The sequence below is a fragment of the Drosophila persimilis genome, unplaced genomic scaffold (genome assembly GCF_003286085.1).
Source record: "Drosophila persimilis strain 14011-0111.01,24,50 unplaced genomic scaffold, DperRS2 tig00000000-arrow-pilon, whole genome shotgun sequence".
Lineage (NCBI taxonomy): Eukaryota > Metazoa > Arthropoda > Insecta > Diptera > Drosophilidae > Drosophila > Drosophila persimilis.
The window spans coordinates 9,512,201-9,536,582 of NW_020825288.1; the positions used below are offsets into that span (position 1 = coordinate 9,512,201).

At 46.6% G+C, this 24,382-nt stretch overlaps 1 protein-coding gene across 2 annotated transcripts; it reads left to right on the plus strand.

Moving 5' to 3' along the window:
* Positions 1-27: 27 nt before the first annotated feature.
* On the plus strand, positions 28-22,035 carry LOC6587530 (Down syndrome cell adhesion molecule-like protein Dscam2). Of its 2 annotated transcripts, none has more exons than XM_026995421.1 (33): positions 28-255; positions 777-1,014; positions 3,262-3,404; positions 4,864-5,025; positions 5,287-5,436; positions 5,504-5,624; positions 7,248-7,365; positions 7,554-7,777; positions 9,714-9,841; positions 9,925-10,025; positions 10,200-10,404; positions 12,572-12,703; positions 12,774-12,923; positions 13,021-13,166; positions 13,279-13,414; positions 13,916-14,035; positions 14,216-14,368; positions 14,434-14,956; positions 15,031-15,241; positions 15,322-15,577; positions 15,661-15,804; positions 16,320-16,628; positions 16,709-16,864; positions 17,048-17,227; positions 17,335-17,709; positions 17,890-18,015; positions 18,487-18,802; positions 19,488-19,651; positions 19,780-20,028; positions 20,095-20,322; positions 20,383-20,599; positions 20,762-21,025; positions 21,100-22,035. In XM_026995421.1, exons 1-33 carry the CDS (start codon positions 216-218, stop codon positions 21,119-21,121), a joined length of 6,207 nt encoding a protein of 2,068 aa, XP_026851222.1. In that variant the 5' UTR covers positions 28-215; the 3' UTR covers positions 21,122-22,035. The 2 variants fall into 2 exon arrangements, with proteins under 2 accessions (XP_026851222.1, XP_002013078.1); XM_002013042.2 differs by having other exon boundaries at positions 21,156-22,035.
* The last annotated feature ends 2,347 nt before the right edge of the window (positions 22,036-24,382 follow it).

Consider the following 24,382-nt stretch of genomic DNA (forward strand, 5'->3'; position numbering starts at 1 on the left):
AAACAGAAAACAGAAAAGAGGAAAAACAGAAATAAGCAAACAGCAAACAGCAAGCAGTTTATGCAAAAGGCAAACCCAACCAAAACGAAAGACCGACCTTTGTGCCCGTAGATGTTCCTGCATATTGCATATTGAGAAAATAAACAAGCAGCTGGAATAATAAACGAAACAAAATTTAATTTTCTACATCCAACACAGAATTTACATGCAACGAAATGGGTTTATTAGAGCTTCTTCTTCTAGCCAAGTCAAAAGGTAAGTTCTGAGTTTCTATACCCTTTCAGAAGAGTTAGTCCACTTTTGCAGCACAGAAGCTTGCAATGTACGTACTTGCATCCGTGTACTATTTTATGTTATTACCTGGAAGAGTATTTCCAGTGTCGGTGTTCAGTGTTGAATGCCCTTCCTGTTTTCGTTGCACTGCTGCTCCTGCTCCTGTGGCTGCTGGCTTCTGGCAAATAAACAACTCAGACTGCATAAATATATCTGAAAAGTGAACTGCATCCACGCAAGCCGCTGCTAAGGAGGCTCGGCTGCGAATCAGGCTTGCCCCTGTGGCAAGCGAACGAAACCGAATCCAAATTAACCGCATTTATGAGTTGCACTTGAGGCACAAAGCACACACATGGCTGGGGAGTGCAGACTGCCGGCAGCAACAGCTACAACGACATTAAAGTTTTAAGCAAACTATACTCGTATACGTATAACGACAATGTTGATAATTAACCTGCTACACGCTCTCTTTCCACCTCTCCTTGGGGGTTACCCCTTTTCAGCGCTCACTGCCACAGCATTAGGGCTACTGCTGTTGCTGCTCGTGTTCCTGCCACTGCCGCCAGTCCTGGCCACAAGCGGCTTACGTGTACCTACATTCCTGCTGGAGCCCGCACCCCGGCTGCTCTTTGGCAACGACACGGGGGCACAGGTTAGCTGCACGGCGCACGGCCACCCACCGCCCGTCGTGTCCTGGGTGCTGCGCGACGGAACGCTGGCGACCCAGGTGCCGGGACTGAGGTAAGTTTTGCGGTCGCCGCAACAATGCGTTTATGTAATAATAAGCGTATGTCTGTAGTGTGTGTTTGCATAAGTATGTGCCGTCTGGCTTCCTGACGGCGGTTTTGGAAGTCACATTGTTGCGGCTTCTGTTCGCGGGGGGCCCTGCATTAAAGTTATTTCTGGAATCGCTTTCGTTTTAATTGACATTGCTGCGTGCCTGCGCGAAGACGCTGCAAAGTCGAGCTGTGAAAATCAATGTTAACAGACGCATTCCCCAGAAGCCTCTTTGTGGCAGCGGTTTCAATGGAAGCATCAGAGACCGAGGGGCCCCAACAAAGGCGTGCTTTTGCTTGTTGCCTGAAAAGGCCAAAGAAATTGCACAAAAGTAATGCTGCTGCTGCAACGGCATCTGCGGCAGTCATATGTTAATGCCAGGCCCCAACCACAACGCCAGTCCATCTACCCCACCCCCGCTCACTTCTATCTATTTGTCTGTGGCAGCTTTGTGAACATTTAAAATATTAAAAATGTCGCCTGACAACTTAAATGCGATGCGAGAGTGCACACATGTACTTGCAACATTAATCAAGACGAGTACATTAGTCGTTCAAGTGCAAACACAAGTAAATCTTTAATTTGCGGTTTTTCCTGCTGGCCTCCATTAGCCGGGGCTCTGCACAATTAACGCATACACTCGCATAGATTTGCATCCGCAACTATTTGTTTGGGTTAGGCTGCTGCTGCTGTTAACAAATTGCTGTTGATCCATACGGAGGGCTATTAAACGGATTATTATATAACGAAAGCACGCGGAAATAAAACCAAACGGAAACCGAAATAAATCGTAAAAAATAGCGCACATGCCACGGCACGACCCGAAAATGAATACCTATAAAACATTGTAAAAACACACGCAGGGCAACACATATGGCAACGAAATTTACTAAAAGAATTTTTATGTTTCGCAAAATGAAATGTCATTCCAAATACGTGATCTCACACAGGATATGTCCCACACACACACACACACACACACACACACGCGCATACTCACGGCAAAAGCCGGGCATTACAAGTGTGTGAGTCCCCCCGAAAAAAAAGAGGAGAGGAACTCGAATGCGACGGCAGTGCATAGAAATGAAACAAAATTTATTTTAAGCTACTAAAGAGCATAGTTCAGTTCAAGTGACGGGTTGTATACGTACATACATATATAGGACGTGTACTTATCTACCCAACCAACAGACAGAGAGACGGATAGACGGACGGAAAAACTGTCGACGGACAGCCGAGAACGGAGAACGGAGAACGGACAACGGAATGGCAAGCTCTTTTTCCCTGTGCTCCCTGCGAACGCAATAGACGTAAACAAATTGCTGGCACTTAAACATTTTTGAAAACAGCGCTTGATGAAGTTTTCCCTTTTTCGGTTGATGCTGTTTGCCATCTCGCAAAGGACAACTCTGGATCAGCCCAGCCCCAGACCCCATACGAATCCTCATCCTTGTCGTTGGTGCTTGTTAGTCCCGACTGCAGTGGAGATGATTAGCGGGCACTGGCAGTGAGACTGCAGCAGGACTGGATGATGGGGCCTGCATGAGTTATGTGATGGGAACCTGATGGGTTTTGTGTTCTGTTGCAGCCACAACGATAATCAAATGGCTTAAAGCTCTGTGGCAGCTTAAAGTCTGATTTGGCATCTCATGTGCACTGACATTCGGATTACGGAACAAGGCAGGCAGGCAGCAAGGGAATCCCTGGAAATGCGAGAGAAATGTTAGTAATTACGATTTGATTTCGAATACGAAATAACTAAGAAATGCAGAATGCAAAGGCAGATTTTGGACATCCCAAAGCTGTTGTTGCAGACTCTACTACCGCAAACTACAGCAGCTTAGACCCTTTCATATCATTTATGTTCAACATGCATACGTAAAATATGTGTATATGTTTATACATAGATATAAGTATTCCTCTATGACTACACACAGCATTACGCTTATTGCATTTTTATGTAAATTCACACTTTGCGCTCCATGTACTTGGACCTGTGTGCTATGCTCGTAAAAATACTGGTACTCGCCAGCAAATGGCAGGCACTTTGCTGGCGCTTTTGTGGAACAAATTTGTGTGTTACGTTCTCGCCTCAGTCGCACTCCTTCTTCCTTTCAAATAAATAAATAAATAAATACGAAGCCCGAAGAATGTGCCCACTAAAATATTGCATTTTGCCTTTCGCTATTCGGTTCTTTTGTGTACTTCTAGGAAAATATCTGGCAACGGCACGCTGCACTTCCCACCGTTTTTGGCGCAATATTATCGCACGGATGTGCACGAGGCCACCTACCGCTGCAAGGCCAGCAACGAGGCAGGCACCATTCTCAGTCGCAACGTTCAGGTGCAGGCAGGTAAGCGTAAAGTACAGTAAAGTAGCTGGCCGACTATTGAGAGTGGAGTGTGGAAGGCTATAGGTACTGGCACTGGCACTGCCACTGCCTCCCACCATTAGCATGCAACTCCAACTATGGTGGGGCTTCAGGGGATCCACGAGGAGGGAAAGCTGTTGGGCGCATTATGTTGACAGCATTTCGAAGCCGCTCACGTTTGGAGCTGGCGGATGCCTCTGCGCCGATGGGTGTCCCTGCATTCTTTGCGATTCTGCTTTCTGCCACCACCCTGGGCCTGTCACCTGTGCGCCAGTTTTTCTTTCTTTCCACCATTTTTTTTTTTTCCTATTTTACCTCATATAACATTCATTTCCTGTGCATTTCCTGACATGTGCTGCCATCATGCCTTGAGGCGATCAATGCAACATATTTTCCCTCCTCCCCTACAACATTCTGCCCGAAATTAACTTAATTATTTTATCCTCTCTCTGTTGACATTTCCCCGTTCGCAGGCCTCTTAATGCTTGACCTCGAAAACAGCGAGCGTTGAGCGTATTTACTTACTGGCCCATAGCCCCAAGCCCAGAGTAAACCAATCCCCCAGCACTGTCCCCAAAAAACCAACGATGCATGATAGTCGCTTAAAATCTCATTCAATATTTACACTCTGCATTTTCCATGTGTATCATTTGTGTCACTCTTTTTCTACGAGGTAAAAGAACAACAGGCAAAAGGAATCGACTCCTTGTATACCCCAGAAATTTTGTATCATCAATAACAGCTTTTCTGTTGTATTGCGACTCATTGTCGGAATCCTTATCCATTCGAAATAGAATTTAAGAGGAATATATAAAATGTGAGAATGTGGATTGTAAATGGAACTATGAAACTTCATATACCTTGAAGAAGGGTACTTTAGTAGTTGGTATCTTACAGTCGACTTCAGCGCTATTATTTGCTTCGATCTGTTCCTCCATGAGTACACTGACAAACACACCGACACACTCATACAGATACATATATCCTTTCGTCTCTTGTGTGATTCTTTTTCCTTTCTTTCGATTTTCGTATTTTGTCTGCTCTTCAACTTCCGTTTTGCATGTAATTTCAAGCGATTTCATTCATTTAAACTGCTGCCATTTTTGCATTGTGCCACGTTTATTGCCCCCGCTTGGTCCTGCTGTTGTCGCAGGCGTTACCCGATGGTCGGGATGGTCGCCATGGATTGCGATGCTGCTACACCCGAAAGCGTTTTATGCGCTCATCTGTATGCGCCGTTTGCGCCAACGGGCAGACAGCAACGTTTGTTGACTTTTATTTCCACTCGGGATCCTGCTCTCTCCTTTCCAGCATCCAGCATACGTATATACGATATATCTCTGACAGTCTTTCTCTGATTTTTGTTTCTGTTTCTTTTTGTGCTCGCCCTGACTCTGACTATGACTCTGGGTCTGGTTCTTGTTCTGCCTCCGCCTCTCAGTGGTGCGTCGTCAATTCCATGTGCACGTGGAAAACACTGAAGTCTATTTGGGAAATTCGGCGTTGATTAAGTGCGCCATACCGGAATATGTACGACCCTATGTACGCGTGGCCAGCTGGCATCGCGGGGAGGAGATACTGCTGCCGGATCTGTCGGATGTCGGTGAGTGTTGCCACATTTTAACACACACCCCCCCACCCCTGTGTGGGTGTGGGTGTTTATCTGCTACTGAAATTTATGTGCACACAATTCTTTTTGTTGTGTGCTACCAATGAAGTTGCAGTATCGCTCCGGGGGGGTTGGGATGGGAGAGCGTTGACATTTATTGGAAATGGTTACGTATACGCAGTGGGTGCGGGAAATGCTTTGATTTTGCTGTAGTTCTTTCAGCTTCTCTGACCCACGATTATTATTTCTGCACAGCGGGTCGCTACGTGGTCCTGGCCGCCTCCGGGGACCTGTACGTTCGCTCTGTACGCTCCGAGGATGGCCTGATGAAGTTCAGCTGCCTGGTGACCAACACTCTGAATGGGGAGCGGCAGCGCAGCGATGCAGTGATGCTGCAGGTCAAGGGTAAGCTCCGACAATCAACCCCAGCGGGCGAAGCATCAGCAAAATCACTCATTGTACACTTCCACAGAACTAAGCAAGAACCTGGCACCACGCACCACCCAGAAGCCCGTGATGGAGATTCACGTGGAGCGTGGAAACGATGTTCATCTGCCGTGCAACATACAGGGCAATCCATTTCCCATATTCACGTGAGTTATACAACTTCCATATTTTACCATAGCCTTTGTTCGTCTCTTTTCTGTGTTCTGTTTCGTTTCGGGGGCTAATTTTATCCGTGTTTGCTGCCACTGCCAGTGCCATTGCCTGCTGGCGGCCCAAATCTGTATCTGTATCTGAGTATCTCCGCAGTTGGCAATAAAATAACATCACACAGCGGCCGACAGGAGGAGGGTTCTAGGTTATAGACAACACTTAAGTGCATTTGAATGTTTGCCAGGGGAGGCTGGCTTTATTGCATATTAGGGACTTCTGTTTTAGTGCTAATTAGGAGACTTTACCGACCAGCTGAAAGCACCGGGGCACTAACCGGCATGGGCATTAGCCATGTGCTAATAGACAACGAATCTACTGAAGCAGACGACGGCTCACACAACAAACAAACTAATAAAGGGCCAGGACAAGACTAAGCTACTCCAGTCTCAGTCTGGTTGGAATTGGAAGTAACTTAATCATTTTGTTTATTCACTCGGAAAGTATCGGCTTACAAAGGCAAACACTTCGATGGCCAAACAATAAAAAGTAATGAATGGTAATGAATGGATGAAAGTCAAAGAACAGCACATATCAAGTAACCCCATGGCGGGCCGTCACAGCTAATTAGCAAAAGATACTCGTATGACCCGTCGATGCTCGGGGGGAACATAATTTAACAGTCTGTTTCACTTAGCAGGGCTTATTAAAATTTCATGCAGTTCTAAACACTTAATACACACAAACTCCGGCATACTCACAGTCCTTCTGCAAAAGGGCAAACACGCGACAACGACTCAGGCAGTCATTCAGACAGACAGACAGACAGACAGACACGAAGAGTGGCTGTGAACAAAAAAAAAACATAAGACAAACACGTTGAGAGCAAAGTTTTCCGTGGGAAAACATAAACGCTAAAGCAGACAGGAAAACTGCCAGAAATATTTTACAAACAAACAGCGAAAGAGGGAGAACTCCCCTGATTACTATAAATGCGGGAAAAATGCGATAATTTTGTTTTCAGCATAAGTTTATGCGTGAGCCGCTGTCTACGTGGCTGGAATGTCCAACAGAAGTGGTAGTTGCGGAATCCTTATTCAGGGAAATTCCCTAGGAGTCCTTTATTGATTTTTTAGAGTGTTTGTGCTCGAGCGTGAATGAATCTGTATGTGATTGAGTTCGTGCTGAAAAGTATTCTATTTGGAATGGATAGAAAAAGAAAGCAGGACGGACTAAAACAAAATTCTAACCTAAGTGATTGAGTGAGAATAGAATAAAGTACTGTGGCTTGAAGATTGAGAAAGAAAAACAAGTTATTCTAATAATTTCAACAGTGAAACATTTATTTTTAAATTTAGTAAAATAATTTTAGAACCTTAAGCGGTTGAATTTATTTCTTGAGCAACGATACTTACCCGAAACTGATACCCTCTGGGTGACCTTTATGAGGAGGAGTTTGTTTCCTTATCAAATTTGAGCCTCATTTTATATCTTTCCATATCTTTTGTTCATTTTTGGTCCACATGAATTTCTGTGAAACAAAGCAAAATTTAAATCAATAATGAGTTAAAGCATGGCCAAAGAACTTTACATATTTACGCTTTACACTCTCTGATTTATAGCTGGTATCGCGTTTCCGACTCTGCAGCCCTCTATCCCATACCCTCGTCACAGCGAGTGATACTTTCCCGAACGTTGCTGCTCATCAAAAATGCTGACGAACGCGATGCGGGCAAGTGGGTAAGTAACCATTAAACATCCAACTGCTGACAAACAGAACACTGAGCGACGTATACGCATACCATTCGAATACCCCCATTCGGATTGAGATTCCATTCCGAACATACTCGTACTCGTATATAAATACCAAAAAAATCTGCCATTTCCCCTCTAACTGAGGCCTTTCGTCGCTCCCGTTCTCGTTGCAGATATGCCAGGCCTCGAATCAGTTCGGGGAGCAGCGCATCGAAATTCGACTCAGTGTCAATTCGTATGTATCTGTGCATATATTGCCGCAAGTTCAAATTGTCAATTCGGGCGGAACGGCAAATTTCAATTGCACCACAACGGGCTCGGCGATCGATGCCATCGACTGGCTGCACAATGGCAAGCCGCTGCAGGCGAATAATGCACTCACCACCGGCAGGGATAAGTAAGTAGAGCCAGCCCAGAATAAAACTGGGATTGGGATTGGGGATTGGGGACTGGGACCGGGATTGGGATTGTTACGTATATGTATATTGGGGCATGGGAGGACTAAGAGGACGTGCGAAATAGGAGCAACATGCAACCAGGCTGGCAGCCACAGCCCACATGCAACATTGTACGTATAGCCGATTTCGATTTTTATCAGTTTCGCCAGTTGCAAAACGGTTGCTGCAAAGCCTTCCGTCCCAAAAATATTAAAAAAGGAGCCACAGAGCCATAGATTACCCTCAGCCCTTTATTATTCGGCGGCGTTGTTAGGGCATTTCTTATAGCGAAAATGTTTTATTGTTACTGTTATTATTATTATTATTGATGAACGTGGTCGGAGTGGCCGTGGCTGGCAACGGCAACGGCAAAGGCAACGGGCGGGTGAGCGAACGATTTTTATATAGCAGTTCATTGCCTGCCAGCCGCAAATTCATTTTTTCGCCATTGAACGGGTATGTCAGTTACTTTATAGATACTGGTATAGGTACTGATCGTAGAATAATTCTCTGTAAAATCGTATGTATTCTGTTTTATATTACACTGCCTGAAATATTTGGGAAAAAATAGTTTTAGTTAACATAAATATTTTTGTTAAAGCCGTAAAAACATCTGAATTCAAAAGAGAAAAAACGTCCACAACACGTATCTTTTATTAAGTCGCAACTACACATTTTCATTTGCAATGTATTATTTATAATACAAATAAACAATTTTTTGTATGCAGACCCTGCACGAGTCCACTAATCCTGAAAGTCAGTTTAACTTTCAGCAAGTGTCACACCAGCATTACGCTTGACGTTTTTCGGTGGCAGTTCTGATTCCGCAGCTGTATTTTATTTTCGTTCTGTTCAGTGCGCTTCGGTTCTGTTCGATTCGGTTGATTGTTTAAGAGCTTTGCTCTGTTTCGGCGGGGGCTGATTGAGTGATGCTGTGTAAGGTCAGTGCTCAAAGGACTCTGATTGTTTCCATTGATAATGCAGCATAAATGTTTGCGGATAGTTTCATTTGAATTGGTTTTCGATGTCTGCTGATGGCCAAAAGCAATTAATCCGTAGCGCACTCAGCATATGCGTATGCGTATGGGCAGCTCGGTTCAATTAGAAAGATATATTCTATTGTTTTTAATTAAGGCTCGCCTAGAAAATCCAAGCACCTACACATGTATATGTACCTGTGCACAGCCAGCATAATGGATGCAAATCGCATGCCCCGAATACTGGGTGTTTACCCAGGCCTCTGGGAATATCCTTGGCCCAGAGGTAGAGAGATGCTGTGTGCATATTTTCGCCTGAATAGCTCGGACACATCTTGATAATTTAATGCAAATTACACGAAATCAGCATAATACGTAGCCGTTGCCGTTGCCATTGCCAGGGCGAAACCGAAGGCAAACTAAGTTCGCAGCCAGAGAAGGCAGCATTTGTACAGCAGCAGCTGGTGGCAAACAAACTGGCCGGCAAAAACAAACATCCCTGGCTCACTCCCTCTCATATATGTATACTTATGTAAATATGTATGTGTGTGTGTGTAGGTATGTTTGTGTTGCTGCGATGGCCAGCTGCTGGCCAAAGAAAATTGCTGGGGGGATAAGAAGGCGAATGGGAGACCGAGCAAATCAGCATTACAAATCAAGCAGAAATTTGTATGCTTATGCTAATAAAATAAATAACAAATTTCGCCTGAATGAACAAAGGGCTACGAGGGGCGCACACAGATACACACATGTCTCCATGTGTCTGGCTTGGTGTGAGTTTATGGGGAATTGTGGGACTTGCTTGGCTTTTTCTGCAACGTTGTCAGTTTTCAGGAGTTTACCCGACAAACTTGGCATTTTTAACACTTTTTCTCGTGTTTTTTTTGTCTTTTTTACGTTAACCCCTTGTCCTTGGAAGCATACGGTTCCTATCGAAGAGTTCGCTGCTGGTACAGAACGTAGGACGACGGGACCGCGGTGTTTATCAATGCCTCGTCGAGAACCAGCGCGCCAGTGCCCAGGCCATGGCCGAACTGAAGCTGGGCGGTAAGTTGACGGGCGACATGCATAGTTTATGAGTCGGAGTTTTGGCATTTATCAGGCGGTTACCGTCTCTCACCTCCTTCCAGACACTGTGCCGGAATTGATTTACACCTTCATTGAGCAGAATGTGCGTCCCGGGCCATTAATATCGCTTAAGTGCTCTGCCAGCGGCTCACCTCCGCCCCAAGTAAGCAGCGACCCCCACTGTGCCACACCAGCAACTACAAATGTTTTATTGGCCTTATTATGCAATATTATAACGTACACGACTCACCCACACATTGCTGAATAATCGCTGAAATTATGGCCAGCTACTAGGCGGAGCTCCTGGTTTTTATTGATTTTGCTCTGTTCATTGCAGTTCTCCTGGATGCTGGACTCGCAGCCCATTATAGACGTCTCCCTGCATCATCGGTTTGCCATCGGGCAATTTGTTGATATGTCTGGTGACGTGATAAGCCATTTGAATATCTCGCATGTGCGTCCCGACGACGGCGGCTTGTACAGGTGCGTCGCCACCAACTCGATGGGCAGTGTTCAGCACTCGGCCAGGCTAAATGTTTACGGTAAGTTGATAGATTGGCCTACAAACAGAAGTTCCCCCTGCCACACCCCGTCTCCCTTAATTGTGACATATATGTTTTGTAAATGGGTGCCGCCGTCCACTTTGTTATCGCGCCTTCAAAAGCCCCTTTTGTGTGCTGGCCAAACAATGCAAATCACAAAGGCCTCCAATTCCGGACCACGAATTTCGCTACTGCCGCCGGAACAACAGAAGCAGCAGTAGCGGCAGCAAAATCAGGAATCGGGAGTCGCCAATCGAGGAGGGAGCTGATTGGAAATGTTGCCAAGGCTACGAAACAAAAACTGAATGTGTAAAAAGGAGTGTAGAGTGTAGAGATATGGGGAAAATAACTCTGCTATTCAGCAAGAAAATGCTTGGCTGCGCGTTAAAGAAAATCTCTTGAGGCAGCACCATCGACTGCGACAACAAGGAGGCGGATTCAGGCGATGAGGATGATGATGATGTTTCTTTCATTCCAATCATGCCACACGATATGCAACCAAAGCCACGGCATCAATGCCTCGGCTTTAGCCCGCTAACAAGCTGCTGCTCTCCAACTTCTGAGTCTTCTGTGAAGACGGCTCGTGTGAATTGCCTCTGCCAATGGCTGCTATCCCGCATACAGACTCACAAATAATCTCTGTGTCACATCGGAGTATAAACTGTAAATATAAAAGTGTCAGCATACGGGAATCTCACTCGTTATTCCTTCGCTTGCCTCCTCTCGCTCAAACTTGGAGCTTTTGAGCATTATAAGCAGTTCCGAATGCGTAATCTTAACGTGTTAATAATGCATAAAGGAATGGATATGTGACAGATATAAATCATACGCCCTGTATGCCCAATGATTGATGGTGAACGGCTCTGGCAGCTCCGTGCAGCTTTTCAATCCCTGTGTGCTGTATGCTGTGTGCTCGGGGTTGTCTGTGCCACGATAGTGTGTGTGTGTGCTTGCGTATACTTGATATTTAAGTGGGCGTGCGTATTGATGATAAATGATGCTGTTTTGAAAGCTGTCCGGCCCGCACTTGGAGCTGAATTGAAAATCAAATTAGCCACGGCCAGTTGTTCGCCATAGTTATTGAAGATGTATGGAAAATGTGAGTGAATGGGTAAACGAGTGAATAAATCAGGAGGCGGAAGATCTTCCTGCAGAGTGCAGGCAGCACCCAATCAATATCCATCTTGGTTTTAGTGGCTTTCCCTATACTTTCAAAGACACGGGCTGCTTATATTGCGTCAAAATGATTTCGATTATGAGCAAGCCACCGCCTCCTGCCCCGTCAATACCACCCATCTAACATACGAGTGCTGTGAGTACTGCCGAGCCCGATGAAGCCTATTGGGCGGCGGCGAAGCCACAGGATTTGGTCCGCCTGTTTAATTATGAATATTGCAATTTATGCAACGCAGAGGCTTCGCATTAGCAGCACTAAAAATGCATACAAACACACAGATGCGGCACACACACACACACACACACACACACACACACACACACACAGAGAGTAAAACGAATGCAGCCTTGTGGCTGCATCTGCATTTTATGCATTAGCGTCGCTTGTGCGCCAAACGAATATAATTGGAATTATTCAGCATTCGTGCCGTATTCCTGCCTAATTGCATTTTGTAACTAATTTAATAAATTTCTCAATACCCCAACACGGACACATACAGTTGCGGTCAATGTAATAGTATTACTGCTACTGCACTGTCACTCACTTGAATAGCACCCGCTGTAGTTTTCAATTCCGAGCCCTAATTGCTGTATCTGCAACAGAAACCAAACCCAAAATAAATGTTTGTCATTCATTTAAATTTAAAAATTATCGATAGTTACAAAACGTATTAGAAAAACCAATTGAATTTTGCCACAAAAATATAAAGAAAGGAACGCTACTTTCTCACAATTTATTCTCAAAGTGTATAAAATTTAGTTATGGTGTACTCTATGCCGAATATATGTAGCTAATTGATGCAGATTCTACTTAGTTTATGAATTTTTAATAACATTCCTGTATATATTTTTCTAAAAGTTTAGTTTATGAAAGTCCAAACTAGTCTAGCCAGGTTGGGAAATATTTTCCTAAAGCATAAACATGTGTATATAAACTTTTCTTATGACAGAAACTGCATGTAAGTAAATCTTATGTACGTTTCCTTTCCAGGACCGCCGTATGTGCGAGCCATCGGACCGATCAAAGCCGTTGCCGGGGAGGACATAATTGTGCACTGTCCGTTTGCCGGTTATCCCATCGAACAAATTAGATGGGAGAAAGCGCATCAGGAATTGACAACGAGTAAGACAAATTGGAGAAGGGCGCTCGACAGCACTTTAGACATTCCTCCTTTCCCCCTACCCTTGCACAGGCACCCACTTCGAGCTGGCCACAGTTGCCGAAGGGGGACAGCTAGTCATCAAGAACGTGGAGCCTGGCCGGGACCAGGGCATCTATACGTGCATTGTGCGGAGTCGGGCCGGCGAGGAAGCGCGCCGTGACATGCAATTGAACGTGAACAGTAAGTAGAGGGGACTCGAGTGTCAGTCCCTGCCCTCTTTGGCTCCTCCCGACACACATTAATGTCTGTCCGCATTGTTGGCTAATCGCTCATCAAGGTCCGCCCGTCATCGAGCCCTTTAAGTTCCCCAAGAACCTGCAGGAGGGCGGCCGCGCTCAAATCACCTGTGCAGTCTCCTCGGGCGACATGCCCATCTACTTTAGCTGGAAGAAGGACGACAGCTCCATTCCGAGCAGCCTGCAGGTAAGTCCTTCGTACATCTAGTCCTTCTTCTTTGTTTCAAACTGTCCAAAATGGCATCGAGAAAGTTTTGCACGTCTTTGTCGCTACTCCTGTGTTTCTTTCAATTTACCAGATTACCGAGAAGAAGGAGGAGTTCTACTCCCTGCTGGTGTTCAAGGACATCAGTGCAAAGCACAGCGGCAAGTACACCTGCTACGCTGGCAACGCGGCTGCCAAGGTGAACTACACGGCAGAGCTGCAAGTGCGGGGTGAGTGGACTCTACTGGGATGGGATACGATGCTATTGTGTGTCTATTGAAGCGACTCGCTGCTGACTCAAAAATAAATCACACAGGATTTGTGCGCCAGTTGCTTGCCCTTTTTTCGGGCTACACTGAGAGAAAAGGTTTTGAAATCAAGACTACAAGCGGGGGCAAGTGCCAATATTGGGATGATTATGTTAGAATTAAAAACAACGAAGGATTGGATGGATTGTATGCATAGTCTATTTATTTACCTAACGCGATTTTGTACTGTATGTTCATATTGAGAGGAGATTGAAGGAAGGATTTATTTGATTAGAGCTATATTCTAAAATAGAAATATCCGAAACTAGAAAGATTCTTTCTCTCAGTGTATGCACACAAAACAAAGATACACACGCACACACACATGCCCACCGACCCGAGAGTTGTTAATTTTGTTGTTGTTTGTTCTTCGTTCTCCGCTCCGTTCGTTACGCTTGGCTCCGGGTCCTGGTCACGTTTTAGTGGCACCTCGCTGGAGCTACGAGCCTATGGACACGGCCATTATGCTGGGCAATACAATATCGATAAATTGTGAGGCGGAAGGATATCCGATTCCAGCCATTACCTGGTTCAAGGGCCAGGGTAAGTTTGCCAATCAAAATCGTACCCCGGACCTAGGCATACGGCTCATTAAAGTCCCCTCCCTTCCCATCCCAATGGGTTGAGCCGGGACGCCTACGCCCGGATTCGACCTGACAATTAACATTCGGCAGTGCTGGATTCTGCTCGGCAATTAGTTAAATTAAAAGAGTCCCATTTCAGGCAAAGCCTCGAAGGACTTCAAGCCCCTGAGCATGCGTAATCACTCGCTGCTGCTGAATCTGGCCACCGACAACGATGAGGGCTACTACATGTGCCGGGCCACCAACGAAATCGGAGCCGGCCTCAAGAAGATAATTCGCATCAATGTGAATGGTAATTGGAAGTTAGCGAATGAAGAGAACCCGAATGCGGTACTTTAATGACCCTATTTCGTTCAGAACCCGCCCGCTTCGAGCAGCCCGCCCGCAATATTAGCTCCCGTCGGAATGATCCCGTGACCCTGGACTGCCATGCCAAGGGCGATGAACCCATCACCATTGGCTGGACCCACAACAATGGACGCATCGATCTGAACAACTTTCGGTTCAGCATCGCCGAGATGAAGACGGACAAAGGAGTGGACTCACAGCTGTCCATCGGCCAGTCTGATCGCCATGACTCGGGCGTCTATCGCTGCGTCGCAGAAAATCCCTACGGTCGCGCCGAGCAAATCATTTTCCTGGCTGTGCAGGAGAGACCCGACACGCCCTCCAACTTGGAGGTCTTTGAGGTGGGCTCCCGCACAGTGAAGCTGAGCTGGCGTCGCCCCTTCGATGGAAACTCCCCCGTGCTCAGCTATCTGGTGCAGTATCAGGCCCTCAAGTATTTGCAGTCGCATGCGGCTCTTGGTGCGGCTGGGGGCGACTGGAACGGGCTGAACGTCATCAACGTCAGTCTGCCGTCGACGAGCATTAGTCGCAGGTATGTGCCTGCTGCCCTTCGGTCTGTTTGTCTTTGTCGAACGTTTGCCATGTTGTGTTTCCCTCCTTTGACAGCTATGACAGTGACCTGCGCGAGAGCGCCATTGTGGCGGGCTTGACGCCGGCGACGACGTTCCTCATTCGCATGCAGGCCATCAATGAGATTGAACGCAGCGCCTATACCGAAGCAATCGTCCTCAAGACCCAGGAAGAGGCCCCCACTGAGGCACCGTCCAATGTGCAGGTGCAGACGGGCGGTGAAAGCGAGCTAATAGTTACTTGGCAGGTGCGAAGGGCGATGGGATGACGTGATAGTGAGGGAGGGGGTCACACGAGTTACCCTATAATATCTTTAACTAATTGCAGATTCCACCCCGAGAGTCCTGGAATGGAGAACTCATTGGCTACACCGTGAACTGTACAGAGGAGAAGCAGAACATCAATTACATTAGCGTCGTGAATAGCTCCCTGAAGTCGGTAATTGTGAGCGGCTGGGCCACCACTAAGGCCACGCTGCGGAATCTGCGCAAGTATACCCGCTATTCTGTTACCGTCCGGGCCCTGAACAGCTTTGGCTCTGGACCCTGGAGTGCGGCCATCTTCGGCACCACGGCCGAGGGAGGTGGGTATCTAATGAGCTCGATTTTCAGTCTCTGTCCGTCCTACTACAATCCGGATGTATTTCTGTATCTGTAACTCTTGCAGTGCCAGAGGCCGCGCCACAGAATGTCAACTGCACGGCCCTGTCTTCGCAGAGTCTGAAGATTTCGTGGCAGGAGCCACCGCTCCAATTCCATGGCGGCATCATACAGGGCTATAAAATTTTATATCGCCCCATTGTGCACCAAAGTGAGTATATGCATTTCTTTCTGCTACCATAGCTCCAATTCCAGTACCAGTACCAGTGCCAGTGCCAATGCCAGTATCCAGCGACTGTGAATGTGGCTGGGAGTTCGCTGGGAGTTGGCACTTTATGACGCTGATTTTGTTGATATTGCCAGCGCAAGAGCGCTGTGCAAACAGCAATAGATATGATATGTATCCAGCCAGTCATTCATCCAGGCATCCAGCACGATATGCCCGGGCAGAGTAAAAGTCAGAATCAGAATCAGAGGGAGTGCACGGAAGCGGAGCGAACAGTTGCTTGACTTTATTGGTTTTGGCGAGGAGTTCAATGGGCGGTGCAGTGGTGGTCCCTTGATGAGCCTGCAAATTGTTGGTTTTGGCACTGATTTATCAAATCTCATCAAATCAATTTTGTCAGCAACCCGATATGAATACATTCAGTTTGCTGATATTTTCCGAGCTAAAGTTAATTTTAAATCCGCTACCATTTATCTATCTTCCGTTTCGATTCCCAATAGTTGACTTTCCTGCCAAGCTGGAGATCAAACGCACCTCGAACCTGGAAACCTATCTGCATACGCTGCACAAGGCCAGCAATTATTCGCTGAGGGTTCTGGCTTACACGGCCACTGGCGATGGCCTTGCCAGCCAGCCCTTGTACTGCCAGACGGACGACGATGTGCCCGATGCGCCGGCAGCCATTAAGGCGGCGGCGCTAACAGCAGATTCAATTTTAATTTCATGGCTAACGCCGAAGAATCGCAATGGCATCATCTCGCACTACACGGTGTATGCACGGGAGGCGGGCCGCAAGGGCCAGGCCAAGAGTGAGTAGCCCAAAACGAAACGGACTCGACGGACACGGATAGTGTGTATGTATGTATACGTGATTTTTCTTTCCGAACAGCCCACATGGTGCGTGTGGACGAGAATGGGTATCCGGTGACATTCGAGGCACGCAGCCTGGCCGAGAATCAGATGTACGAGTTCTGGGTATCCGCGTCCACGTCCGTGGGCGAGGGCGAGCCCACATCTGTGGTTGCCCAGGCCACCAATACGCGAGGTAAATACAGTATTCGTGCACATATACATAAAGCAGGGAACTTTTCGCTTTAATTAAAAATTGACATTTATTCTGCGAGCCGGCGAAAAGCCACAAAAGCCGCAACATTTTAATTTCGCACACTTCGCACACCTAACTGTTTGCCCTGGGCCTCTGTGCTCCACTCTGTCCTCTGTTTTTCAGCGCCAGCACGCATCGCCTCATTTGGTCAGGTGGTGCGCAAGGCTGTGGGCACCGGCCTAGTGCTGGAGTGCCTGGCTGTGGGAAATCCCACACCGAGGGCTCGCTGGCTGACCCGCGACCGTCCCGTCACCTTCAGTCCCTTCTATGAGGTGACCAATGAGGGCAACCTGAAGATACACCGTAAGTGGGCTGGGACGAAGCTGAAACACATTAACATTTATAACCGATTTTTCCATTTCTCTGTCGTTTCGTCGTTTCTCCTCTTTGACTGGCTGGCTGGCTGGCAGGCGTCGAAGGCAGCCTGTCCGGAAATTATACATGTACGGCGAACAATCTCTTTGGCAGTGACGAAATCCAATATCAGGTCATTGCGATGAAGCCGCCCGGCGCACCACAAATCATCGTGCAGTACGCTTCCGCCGACAGCATACGTGTCAGCTGGGATGCGCCAGACGACGGCGGTGCCCCGTTGCAGGGGTACAGCATCTCCCACCACACGGCCGGTGAGAGTTGGTTCAGCACCGAGCTGCTGCCGGAGAACAACGCCTACACGATTACGAGCCTGAAGTGCGGAAATCAGTACATTATAAAAATGTCTGCGCATAATATGGTCGGCTCTGGTGTGTCCAGTGAGGAAATTAATGTCTGGACGAAAGGCAAAGGTGAGTGAAGGCCCAAACCAAAGTCCAGCAGTCTAGCAGTCCACCAGTCCACCAGTGCGCCAGTGAATGCAAATTTTTGTGCGCTCGACCGCAAGGGCCACTTGGTGAAGCGACATTCTGAATACTCATGCTCTGCACATTCTCTCCCTTCTATTTTGCAATTTCGATTTGCATTTCCAGCCTCACAGGCGCCAAATGGCAACGAACTAATTGCCACCAATGCGACGTGCGTGAATCTGAAGCTGTCATCGTGGAACAACGGCGGCTGTGGTATTCATCATTTTTCCATAGAACACCGACCGCTGGGTGAGTGCAAATTAGCAATGAATTGGGAATATCGTAGCTCTTTTTTGCAGCCGCAGTGTATAGAATAAGTTAAACTTTTGATGAATAATTTTAGATTACTCCACTGAACCAAAATTGGTTTTCTATCAGCTTATTTCTATTTGCAACTGGCTGTAAAATTGTTAATTAAATAAATTATTAAATGCACAATTGAGAGTATCCGGCCGTCAGCTTGGCTCTCAGTCTCCTTGTCCGCTCTCTCTGTCTACGTATTTCCATTAAATTAAATACTGTTAATATAATTATTTTTGTTTTCAATTAACTGACCAATCTATAGCCATTTGTACCTATAAATATTTATCAAATTTATTCCGTATTCCCTGCTGTGTGCAACGTGGCGTATGATGCATAATTTCCTTTTTTCCTCTCTCTTTATTCCATTGTGTGTGTGTGTGTGTGTGTGTATGTTTGCCCTCGGACATCACCCCGCAGGCGACATACGCTGGACAGTTGTCACATCGGATATTTCGAATGCCGAGGAAAATCGTGAAAATTTAATCTTCTGCGACTTTCTGCCGGCCAAGTGGTATCAGCTGCGCATCTCCGCCACCAACGATGCGGGCAAAACGACGGAGCATTATCATTTCAGCACAACGAGCATTGACGGCATCACCATTCCGCCACCCTCGGTTTTCCCTTCGGAAAACGATTTGATGAACAATCTGATAAATGCAACAAATCCCACCAGCGGTGATTGGTTTTCGACGCTAATTGTCATCGTCATCATCACAGTCTCCATCATAACGATGTAAGTGCGTCCTGGGTGCCTGTAACTGGGGAATTCAATCGGGGACAGCGAGTGGGAGGGCGGAGGCCCGCATTGGGGGCCGCTGGTTCTTAATTGCTTGCGAATGTTAATTAAGGATTTATTAACTGTCATGGTAGTGGGAAAGTAGAGCTTCAAAGTGGCTTTACACTAGAGTTTTTCACCCCAACAGACTTTGTCTTTGCTTGAAAAAGTGCCACATAATTGACAATCCAACGGATTTATTAACTATTTCTAGCTTTATGGATGGTTTTTCGCTGAAAGAAAATTATTTATAAAAATGTTCCGTATACGACGCGTGTGCTTCGAGTATAAGAACATTCCCCGATGTGCTCAGTATTTAACTATGGGAGATAAGGTGAAAGAGTCACAAACAACTTCTCCAGTGAACTTGTTTTCCCTATCCTGGCTGTAATATTAATTTGCGAATGTATCATATATCAAACATTGTTCTTGCAAGTCAAACTTCGAAAGATAAATCTCAGTGTAATAACTAATTATTTTGTTACGCCAAAATTGTATACTTAGTGTCATTCCACGACTGAAGGGACTATTCCTTGCTTAGTGATTAGCAGTCATCTCCCAGTCATACTGGGGGAATAATTCTTTTGTCATCTTTCAATTAAAGCCATAATGAAGATTCATAAATGTATCTTTTCTCGTGCAGAGCTTTGACTATCAAGCACCGCCGCACTCTGTGCGGACCCATGGCCGAGGGCTACGAAAGTCGTGCCCTTCCTGGGGACTACAAGGAGGACCACGAGAACCGACGCAACCAGCAGGTGTACAGCGCCTCGCCGGTTAAGACGGTGGACAAGGGCAACGAGTCGGGTGAGTCGAGAGTCAATTGAGGTGTAGGCTGTGTACGTGTCCGGGCGAAGAGAGGCAATCAAAGGCCGCATCCTTGTTATTCCCTCTATCATTTTTTTCTCCCGTTTGCATGGCTCTGACTCCTGCAGAAATGTACGAGATTTCACCGTATGCCACGTTCAGCGTGAATGGAGGTCGCACTGGGGCTCCGGCCAAGACTCCCACACGTGCCGTAGCGGCACAGACTCCACTTGACTACACCATGCAATTCAAGACGTTCGGCCACCCGGAGGGCGAGAATCTGAATGCCACCGCATATCCGCTGCTGCCCACCTCTGGCTTCGGGCACGTGAAGAGCAAGTCCAGCTGGCACAAGCAGCGCTACTACAACACAGATGGTAAAGATGGTAGCCAGCTCTGGAGATTGCCTTACAATGTTGATGTTCATGTATCTCTCCGCTTAGATGAGTCCACGCTGAGCAAGTCGATGACAATTGTGGCCGGCTCGCAGGCCGGTCACTCGAAGAAGTCGAGCGCGGGGCGCAGCGCCAAGAACGCCGGCAGCTCGGTCGGAGTGGTGGCCGAGTCCGAGTCGGACACGAGTATCAGCCCCAGCACCGAGTTTTCTAACATGCCCACCTATCGAGTTCCTTGCAAGTCCTCTCGTAGCAGTGACGGCCGCGCCGTCGTAGGTTCGTATAGAGCACGGGCTCATGGGCGTTTGATCGCACCCAACCCATGCTATCTTGCAGATATGTTCCGGCCCGACTCCAGCACCGAGTCCAACAACGATCAGGGCTCGCCGGCGCCCGAGCGGCGCCACAATACGCCCCGACACGTCCTTGGCCTGGGCGTGGGTGTGGGCGTGGTCGGCGAGAAGAGGAGCGCCGGCCAACGCAGCCGCAAGCACGCGGCACAGCCCAGCAACCAAACGTTGGAGCGACGAAAGTGCCCTGGTAGTAGCAACAGGTAGTTCAGGTACCTAAACCCTAACCAATCCAAATCAATCAAAAGTTATGAATCGATCAAAAGAGTACAGAATTAGCGGACTAGATTAGCTGGAAGATAGATGATTCCATTCTACTTTTAGTTAAGCAAATTTCTTCCCTTTCTTCTCCGGCACATCCGCAGTTTAGACAGTGAGGTCGATGCGGAGACGGCTGCCTCGCTGGCCGCCTCTATAGCAGCCATGGCTGGAGCCGGAGTGGATTTGACGGGCGGTTTCCGTCCGCCCGCTGGCTTCCACGACGGTCGTGAGTTCCCGAGCCAGGACCAGAGCGAGTGCGAGCGCGAGCAGCGCGCTTTGGACCTGGAGGTGCAGCGCGTAATGGAGAGCACCGGGGACGCGCAACTGGCCAAGATGGACCGCGAGGAGTTGACCTCACTGCTGGCAAGGTAAACTATCAGTCGTGAATGAATTGAATCGCTGCTCCCAGTGCTTGACCGTAGCTTGTATTGCATGCCCGTAGCGTCTACCTACCCCGCACTTGAAACGCAAATAACTAACCAGCCCTGCGCCCCCTAGGTATCACGAGAAGAAGGAACAGGAGCGCCAAGAATACACGATACACGTATAATACTAAGTACTCAGAACTTGGCTCACACCTTAATGGCGTTTACTAACACCCAGACACCCAGACACCCAGTCACCCAGTCACCCAGAAACACGAAAACGAACACGCACGAACACAAAGAAATACAAATTGTGGCATTTAAATGCATTTAGCCAAGTTTAAGTGTTGTTCATTAAGTGTATACATTAACTATACAACAAGTCTAGGCATTAAGCAGGCACCCGAAGTTCTCGCACACTCGAGCAAATTAAAGACTATATCTAGCTATAATTGATCTATAACTATAACTGACGACTACTGATTACCGATTACCGATTACTGAAGATTCAACTGATGTTATATTCAAAATCAATATTGATATTGATATTGATCTTGATCTTTATCTTGAGGCGAGTGCAGATGCAGATGTAGGCCGTTGAACTGTATTTGCTAGCTAGTACTATACACTTATATACTATCCGTATCAATCCATCTATATACAAGTACACGTGTTTACACCTATATTTCATATATGTATATGTAATTCAATTTGTTGTGATAAATTAAATTGTTCTGAATTACTAGCCGATGTAAAAAACATGTCGCGTTAATGAACAGCCTAACTCGATTGACACTCTCTATCGCTGGAGCAGAGCACTCCTCCGATGGTGTTTGCGGATATGTACTCGTATTTTTTCGATGTCATTTGGTTTTCCGGAAAGGGCTTTCCATTCATTTTCACTGATTGATGAAATTGACGCAAATCTGTTACTGCATTTATTGGGCAAAAATTATTGTAATATTTATGGAATTTAATTAAAAAGTAGATAATCAACAATAAAATTGTATGGCTACCATAGGTAAACATTTATATATACATACATATACATATGTACATATGTATGTATGAAAATTACATCTAAACGAATATGTGTTGATGCGGAGATGTGGGATGAGGCGACAGCCAAAATCCAAATAGCAGCAAATTAATTAAATAAAAGATGTGTAAAAATAAACAAAATCGAATCGTAGTAATTTCATTAAAACCAAATTTGCAAATGCCAGGCTGGGCTTCCATGTGCCGCCTAACCGAATATTCTACTTCCAGGGTCCCTTTCTCAATGGTTTCCCCACTCTATTGATTTGCGTTTCCTCTGCTTGGAGCTGGGCAAATATTTATGCAAGCAAATGAGAGCAAACCAAATCAATCAAAAGCACTGCAGACTAACCACAAGCCAGCGGTCGCCATCCAGACGAACCAGCCCAATCCCAAACCCAAACCCAAACCCAATCCCAGGGCCAAGTTGCCACCGGGACAGGAGATGGAACGCACGTCAGTTAGGCAATCAGTGGAAGTTGGAGCGATGGCCACCACAATGTGGCTGCCATTTCCCTAGGTAAACGCAACCACAAGATGCCTTTGACAAAGCACTCACACACTCACAGACAGGCACAGATGCAGATACAGATACAGATACAGATACAGAACACGCAACGCAGTTGAAGCGGCATTAAACATGCATGGCATGACGCTGCACTGCACTGTTTTCCAGCTGTTTGTTGCTGACTTCAAACTTTGTCAATTTTCACAAATGTTGCCAACTTTTTCGAAGTCCTGTCAGTGTGAGGTAACATTTGTGTTGTCTGTGGCAAACTGACACACAGCCAGACAACGCCACCTAATGGGATTACCAAAGAGTTAGAAGGCAAATATTCAGTGCACCCTGTGGGAGGTACAATTTCCATTGCGTATATGGAGTAATAAAAGAGACAATCGGAATTGAATTGATCTCACTCCACGATTGCTATCATTAGCTGAAAATGACTGATGGGGAGTCTGCTGTGGTGTCAGGTGAATAATAATAATATTCAATATAGCCCCACCAGCCAACCCGCGTCCCAATTGTTTTACACTTTTTTATATAATAGAGAGATACATATTTTATTGGAATAATTTTCTTGTGCGAAGGGATATATCCTTACTGTTTTACTGATCAATTCGTATCCACCGATAAGTGTTTTGATAGTGCTTTTATGGGACAAATTCAAATGTGATAACAGCTGCCTTGGTTAATATTTCCATATCCCCCATCCATAAACTCCACTGCTTTGAGCTTTACCCTTAAACACATCACATTGGAGAACAAAAATACTGTTTGAAATTCGAAAAGCTACCATGTATCGATTGTTTGTAGACTAAAATTGCATTAAGAAGTTGTTCCAAAGTAGATTTACAAGTACAAATAACAGTTGGGTGGGAGAAGAATGCAAAACTCGTTTCGTGTTTATTTATGGGTTAACAATAGCCTAACGGCAGTACTGTGCCACCTACTCAGAGCAGAGCCCCCAGGTGAGTCGCATCTAAGCCAAGTACAAAACTTTTACTAATTAACATGAAGCCAGTTGCAAAGTTTACAATTCTCCCATCGAACTGTTTATGGGGTCTACAAATTGAGGGGGCGTTTGCCGGGGAAAAGAGGAGGGGCAGTTGGGCGTAATCAAAACGGTAATTGGCTGCATGTTTGCCTGCTGCCATTGTGCAGGCTGCCATGCCGCTCTGTTGCCTCCTGCTGATATTAATTATGGCTTGGGATGAGACAAGCCTGACTGTGGCATGTGGATGGGACTCTTACGCTCTCTGGGCCCGATTGCCATCTAATTAAGCATGAAAATACAAACCGCATCCATAAGCCAGAAGACAGTTTGTTCAGCTGGTGGAAAGTTGGAGTGCACTTAAGGCGCATGCAAGTTTTATTAGGAAGTGCGAAGGACCTGCGCTGGGTGGCGGAATTCCAAAAATCGATTCTGCAAACCGCACGCACGACATGCACTTTGGGGTGTAGTATTTAGGCTTAACGCTGACATGATTCCCGATTCCGGGAGACGAGAGACTGTAGACTGGAGACAGGAGACGGCAGACAGCAGGCAGCAGCTAAGGAAACTTGGTCCCTCGTTGTTCTCTTCCACACCGCTTACCCTGCGTTCGGCCAAAATCGATTTCAATTAGTTAAAGCTGCAAGGCAGGCAAGTCTGCAACAAATAAGCACAAAATTGCACAGGGATAAATTTGAGCAGCAAACACAATGCAGGGCAATCAGCTCGAAGGCCTCCGAGTAACAGCAACAACCCACTCGCCAGCTCCACCTCCAGCTCCAACAACGACGACAACAACAACGACAATAATGCAATTTAAGCAAAT